This window comes from Eschrichtius robustus, chromosome 2 (genome assembly GCF_028021215.1).
Source record: "Eschrichtius robustus isolate mEscRob2 chromosome 2, mEscRob2.pri, whole genome shotgun sequence".
Taxonomy (NCBI): domain Eukaryota; kingdom Metazoa; phylum Chordata; class Mammalia; order Artiodactyla; family Eschrichtiidae; genus Eschrichtius; species Eschrichtius robustus.
This window is the reverse complement of record NC_090825.1, coordinates 115,842,096-115,848,776: the sequence shown is the minus strand read 5'-3', so window position 1 is coordinate 115,848,776 and position 6,681 is coordinate 115,842,096. Positions and strand designations below refer to the sequence as shown.

Here is a 6,681-nt window from a genome sequence, read left to right as displayed (position 1 = left end):
AATCACCTGGCATGTTAGTTATCAAGGCCAGTTCCAGGACCCCATTCCAGACCTCAGGAATCAGATGCTCTGGGAATGGGGCCTGGGAATCTGATTCTGATACACTGTAACAATGTAGGAGACCCTTTGCTTTAAAGGAACAGAGTGAGTCTCTTTGCTCCTTCTTTCATATTTTATTCTTGCCATGTTTTTTTTTCCTTGGGAGCCTGTGATGATAAATTCTTAAGAATGTGTAACAGGCATAGACTTGTTTTCCTGGGCCTAGAGTAAGATGGGGAGGGGAGGTGGGGCTGGGAAGAGGTGTGCCAATGCAAATATTGTCCCATCAGGACGTGGCGATTTTGCCAGGAGGCTACAGGGATGTGCCCGGATGTGCCCGGATGTGCCGTTGCTAGAGAAGGTGGCTTGGTTCCCCGTGTTCCAGGCTGAGGAGTCTGGTGTCATGGGAAAGGGCAGAGATCAACACTGCTGGTGCTTGAGGGGTAGAATGGAAGAGAAAGAATCGGGTTGATGCCAGGGGATTGCTGGAATTCCCCTGGCTCCGGGGAGAGGTGTGGGTTGGTAACCAGGGAAACCCTTAGAGGGAGGAGAAGGTGCGGAGGTAGGTTAGACTTCGATTTCATTCAGGGCCTGTTATCCATACTGGATAGAGGGGATACTTCATTGTCCTTGATTTTGGGGTCAGAAGTTGGGAAGGGAGCCAAGGCTTGGGAATTCCAGGACACCAAATCTATTGCACCCATCTGACCAATGGAAGGTGGTGTCTGACCAATTCACAGAAGACTCATATCGGGGTTGGAGGTAGTGCTTCCATTCAGTAATCCATCCATCCATCCTCCCTGTCTCACACACAAAACAAGCCAATCAGGCTGACTTCCACTTACCCTGCCAAACTCAACTTTTTCACCTTTCCTAAGCCCCTGGGTGGGTTGAGTGTCCTTCGCGGTACTCCCAGAGAGCTTCATGCTTGCCCATGTTATATGACCTAGCACCATGTTATAATTTTTGGCTTCATCTCTATCTCCCCAACTGACAATGTGCATTGTTGTCGTGGCCAGCTCAAGGCCTCTCACAGAATAGACAGATCCTCACGAGCCCATGAGAATCGCTCTGGCTATGAGTATGGACCCTCAGGGGGCTGGGGCCAGAGGAACCTAGCACTTCAGGCCTCCTACAAAGTGGGGACAGACTTAGTCTAGGTGGAACAATAGACAACAGGCCAGCCTCCTGCCCACTCTGCCCTGTGTCACAGGAAGCTGCCAAGGATCACAGCTCTAGCTGGCAAGTAATGAGATTTTTTTCCTGGAAGGATTCTTGGCTTGATAACTGGTCCTTGCCTCTTCTAATCTTCTTCGATACCCTCAGGCTTCTGGGGACATGGAGGATGGGAGGGAGAGGCTGAGGCAGCCCCAGCTTTGTTACTGTTTCCCAAAGCCCTCTGCCCATCCCTTATCTCCCCCAGGTGTATATAGGGCAGGGATTCCCAAGAACACGGAATTTCCCAATCCTGGGTAGAGATGGGGGCCGGGCTGGTCACACATTTGGGGCTAGAATGGTGCTGCCTCTGGCCACACATGTTCCACCTCTACCTCTGGCCTTTTTTAGCTTTCACTAACCAAGATAAGCCTGAAGCCCACCAGACTGAGGATTGGGCCCAGTATCAAGAAGAGGAGACCCAAACCCAATTCTCAAAGAATTCACTCCAGCGACACACAGTGGGCACGTCTCTGGTTGGAATATCCTTGTCTCTGGAAAAGCCTCTCAAACCCCTTGATAGAGACGGCTACTACAGAGGCCTCCCCCTAGCCCAGGAAACACACCCAACCACAGCTATTTTATTTTCCTTTTAATTTTTCTGAAGGATATACACCACATATCCCATGGGCAGTAAAGCGCATTCAACGTGTTTATAAGCCAAACAGTCACTTTGTTTAAGCAAACACAAGTACAAAGTAAAATAAAACCACAAAATAATGAACTGCATGTTCATAACATACAAAAATTGCCGCCTACTCAGTAGGTAACTACAACATTCCAACTCCTGAATATATATATAAATTTACATTTTCAGTTAAAAAAATAGACTTTTGAGAGTTCAGATTTTTAGATTTTGTTTTCTTACATTCTGGAGAACTGAAGCTCAAGCTCAGCCCTTTTCCTTATTTTGCTCCCAAAGCCTCCCCCAAATCACCACTCCTTGCCCCCCTTAAGGCTAGAGGTGAGCACATCCCTCACAATTGCACATGTCAAGCCGTCAGCAAGGCGCATCACACAAAAGGCACCAAGACGTGAAACTTTTTAAACCAAAAGGACAAAAAAAACCCCAAACCTTTCAAAAAAAGGAGAAAAACCAAGCCATATTTTGCCACATGTGAGAGTACAGTCGGGCAATATTTACAAAAAGGTTAACAGAACAACACTCTGACACATGCTCCGATTAATACCGAGAATTGCTGTTTCAAAAAAAGCTTCAAACTTAATTGTCACAGCATCATCACAAAACAAAGGATCACCACTGGTTTGCTTGGCTTTTCTTTTTTTTTTTTTTTTTCCCAAAGTGAGGATCTAATTCCAAATAATACAATAGAGTATGCAAATTATTTCACATCAAGAGTACCCCAAGAAAAACAAAATCCATGGCACAGACACTGTACAAGAGTACAGGGCTGGACTCTGAGGGGCCCAAACCCCATTTTGCCAACTTGATTTTCTAGCATTGAAGGGAGCAAGGGGTCAGGCATACGATGGAGATGATACTGAAATGATATATCCAAAATCCATGCAAATCAAGTTCTTTGGATAGAAGTGAAGACCTTGCACATGGCTGTTTCAGGCAGCTGAAGTCAAAGGGAGTAGGTCCTGGGGAGGAAAGGGAAGTGGACAGAAAGAATTGTTGGCCAACAGACCTTCCACAGCGACCCTGGGGTCAAGTAGAGAAGGAGGATTTGGCTCTGAGAACCTCCATCTGACCTAAGAGGAGCCCCCTCCTACGGCCATCTCCTCCTCTCGTCCTTTAAGTCTCTTGTGTTTCATTTTCTCCCTTTTTCCTTTCCTTTTAGCAAATTTCAATTGTCCTGGGAGAAAACGTGGTCGTCATGTCCGAAAGCCCTGTGGAGGCGCTGAAGGAGTTGGTGACAGCTGAGGAAGGGAAGCTGCTGACTTGGGCGGGGAAAGCAGGAGGAACGGAGGAGTATGTGGTGGCCACGGAGGGTGACGGGAAACCACTGTGCACAGGCGATGGGTAGGTCGAGGAGCCGGGAGAGGAGTAGGAGGTGGGCACGGGTGATGGGTATGAGGTGGTGGCTGGGGATGGGTAAGAGGTAGTGACTGGGGATGGGTAGGAGGTAGCCACTGGGGATGGGTAGGAAGGGAGAGAGGAGGTAGCGGCAGAGGCCACACTTTTGTCTGCTTTTTTGTCCTTCTGCCGCAAGTGGATTTTGGTATGCCTCTTGCGTTCATCACTCCTGGCAAACTTTCTCCCACAGATGTCACAGGCGAATGGCTTCTCGCCTGTGTGGGTGCGGATGTGGGTGGTGAGGTGGTCGCTGCGGCTGAAGTTGCGCATGCAGATGCGGCACTGGAAGGGCTTCTGGCCGGTGTGGATGCGAATGTGGCGGGTGAGCTCATCTGAGCGAGAGAAGCGGCGGTCACAGGACTCCACGGGGCAGGCGTAGGGGCGTTCATGGGGGGGAGTCTTGCTGGGTCGGTTGGGGTACTTGCGCATGCGGCTGGGTTTGATGAGCTGGGACTGGTAGGTGGTGTTGAGGGCCTTCAGGTCCTGGGAGCCCGACTGTGTGGCAAAGGCCTTGATGGTAGAGAGTGGAGTGAGCGAAGGCTGCTGGGTACGGCTCTCCAGACCCTGGAAGGGTTTCTGGTCTGGGGTGCCCAAGCCCAGGTCCCCCTGCTGTTGTGGAAACAGATAGTCAGGGATCATGGGGACCTGGAAGCCACCCTTGGCAGCAGGGTAGGCAGGAGGTGGGTACTGAAGCGCGGTGCCTGCTGAGCCTGGAAAGGCCTGACCTTGTGGCTCAGGGAAGATGTCAGTGTTAGGTGTGGGGAAGGTGGGTGCCGCTGAGTAAATAGGGCTGCTGTCGTTGGACTGCACTGCGCAGCTCAGGGGTGGGCTCTGGGAGGCAGAGGAGGAGGCCGCTGGAGATGATGCTGAGGATGAGGTGGCTGGGGGGTTGGTCATGCTAACGAGGCCGCTGACCAGGCTGAAGAGGGGCTCAGGCCATAAGGTGTTGCCACTGTTGGGTGCAGGTTCCAGAGAGAAGCGGCCAGTGTAGGTGATGGGGGGCAGCCGGGTGGTTTGGCTGGGGTAACTCGTCTCCACTAGAACCTTCTCGTTATTCAGAGTGATGTCAGGAAAAGACTCTGGCAGGAAAGAGAGAGGGAGGAGGCCTGGTTACTGGAGAGCAATCACTGGAGGGCGAAGAGGACCCACGCTGCCAGGCGAGAGGTCGGGCCAGCTACCATTGACTCTTGAGCTGGTTAATAATTGATAGCAGCAGATTGCAATGTTCCTGGACCCGCTCCAGAGGCAGAACCCATTTCAACAACAGCTGACGCAAATACGGAGAATCCCCCTCCACTGCAGCTCCCAGCGTTCCGCAGCAGCGTCTGCGCGGGCGAGGGATTCCCGCCAGCACCCCCTCGGCCACCGCTAGTGCGCGACCCCTACCCTGGGCTGCCAGGGCATCCCTGGCCAAGGATCACAGTCCTTCCCTGGGGACAGGCGGCAGGCTAGCCTTTCTGGAGGCGGAGGGGGCGCAGCCCTGCTCGTCAAAACAAGCCCTCTCCCCATCCCCCCCTCCCCCCCCACCCCCCACCCCCGCAGCCCCACAGCTCTCCATCCAAAACAAAAGCTGGCTCCCCTGCGCACAATTAAGGACGTGGAGGAGGTGGGGGGATGTCCCCAGGCATTCCTCTAATACAGGACCTTGGGGATGAGAGGAATAGAAGGGAAACCCCACTTGCATCCCTGAAGTCCAGGAGCACTGCCGCGATGAAGGGGGCGCTGCAAAGCCCGTGGGGAAGGACCAGACGCCAGGATGGTGGCGAAGGGGCTAGCTCTCGGCGTAGGCCACAGCTTACCTGCGGTCAGGTGCTCGTAGGGCTGCTCGCCCGCCTCCCCCTGAGGGTTGAAGGCGCCGCCGCCGCTGTTGCTGTTGCTGCCGCCCCCTCCACCTCCACCGCCCCCGCTGCTGCTGCTGTTACCGCCGCTGCCCTCCGGGGCCCCGGAGGCACCGAGGAACTGGGGAGCCCCATTGCTCAGCAGCATCATCTCTTCCAGCTTAGGGTAGTTGTCCATGGTGGGCGAATGAGGAAAGGAGCCAAAAGGGTCGGAGATCTGCAGCGGGGACATCAGCTGCATCTCGGCCTTGGCTGCCGCCATCCCGGACTGGCGGGCTGGAGAGCTGGTGTTGGGGCGGGTGGGCGCAGCCCGGGGCAGGAGCTGCGGGGGACACCTCTCGGGGGCCTGGCCAGGTCACATGCGGGGCGCGGGGCACACTGTGGAGAGCGCAGGTGGGGTCTGCCGGCTCGCCCTCGCCGCCGGCCGGTGTAGACGCAGCGCAGCTGCCGAGGCTGGGGTACGGGCCGGTCCTGCGGCGGAAGCTGGCGGCGGCGGCAGCTGGCAGCTGGCTGCGGCGGCTCCCCGAGTTCTGCGCGCTGGGATCTCTCGCGACTCCCCGGATCCGCCTCTATTTGAAGGGTCTGGAACGACAGGGACCCACCTCCTTCGTGACGTACATGGCCATAAATGGGAAGCAGGAAGCCCTAATATGGCAAGACGAGCCGGGAGGACCCGGAGTGACGTGAAGCCCCCTCTCCAAGAGCCATAGGCACTGCCATCCCGCACCCTGGGCCTGACGCCGGCTCCCACACCCTGGGTGCCCAGGCCTCGAGGAAGCTTAGCGCTCAAGCCACAGCTGAGGACTCCCGGACCGAAGCTGCTCCGTAGTTCCCGGCGATGCCCCCGCCCCTTCCCTCCACCTTCTTCCCTCCTCCCGGAGCCGGAAACAGCCGGACCATATCTGGGCGCTCCAAATAAGGCGCTGCCCATATAAGGGTTGTTCCGGCGGGGGGATCCTTCCTGCTCCTTATATGGCGTTTCCGGGTCGCTGCTTGCTGTTCCCTGGCTCCCTCCCTCCTCCCTGGTTCCGAGCTGGGAGCCCTACGCGCGCGCAAGAGTCGGGGACGCCCAGGCAGGGAGGGTTCCAGGCGCGTAGCTCTATGCGCTTCGCGGCTCCCGGCGGGGACTGGGCTGGGAAAGCCCGGGCCCTGGGCGGGGGCGAGGGCGACTAGGACCTGGGCTCTGCCACCGTGATCCAGGGCTCGCCCGCCCACCTCTGGGACCGTGGGAGCCGGGCGGGAGCGAAGGGGAGGAGCTGCTGGGCTGGCCAGGGCAGAGGCCGCCCAGGAGAGGCGGGGCCCTGACCCCAGGCCTCGACCAATGGCATGGTGCCTTTCCAAGTGTCACGGGGGAAACTGAGGCTAGGAAATAACAGCCAAATGGTTCCTGGGTTCCTTCCTGTGCGGTACGGTGGGCCATCTGCTTCTCCCTCATGTGCCAATGGGGTGGGGCTGTTGGAGCCTGGGGATCCCTCTGCGCCACCCGAACCAAAAGGCTGTTCTCTGGTCCCTCTGGGGAAGAGCCCACGTTTGGGTGGTTGGACGAGG

General features: G+C 56.1%; 1 protein-coding gene across 1 annotated transcript; it reads right to left on the bottom strand.

Annotated features, from left to right (window-relative positions):
* Positions 1–1,831: 1,831 nt before the first annotated feature.
* On the bottom strand, positions 1,832–5,710 carry EGR1 (early growth response 1). The gene is made up of 2 exons (XM_068535958.1): positions 5,095–5,710; positions 1,832–4,374 (listed from the first exon to the last, which is right to left on the bottom strand). Exons 1-2 carry the CDS (start codon positions 5,393–5,395, stop codon positions 3,056–3,058), a joined length of 1,620 nt encoding a protein of 539 aa, XP_068392059.1. The 5' UTR covers positions 5,396–5,710; the 3' UTR covers positions 1,832–3,055.
* Between the last annotated feature and the right edge of the window lie 971 nt (positions 5,711–6,681).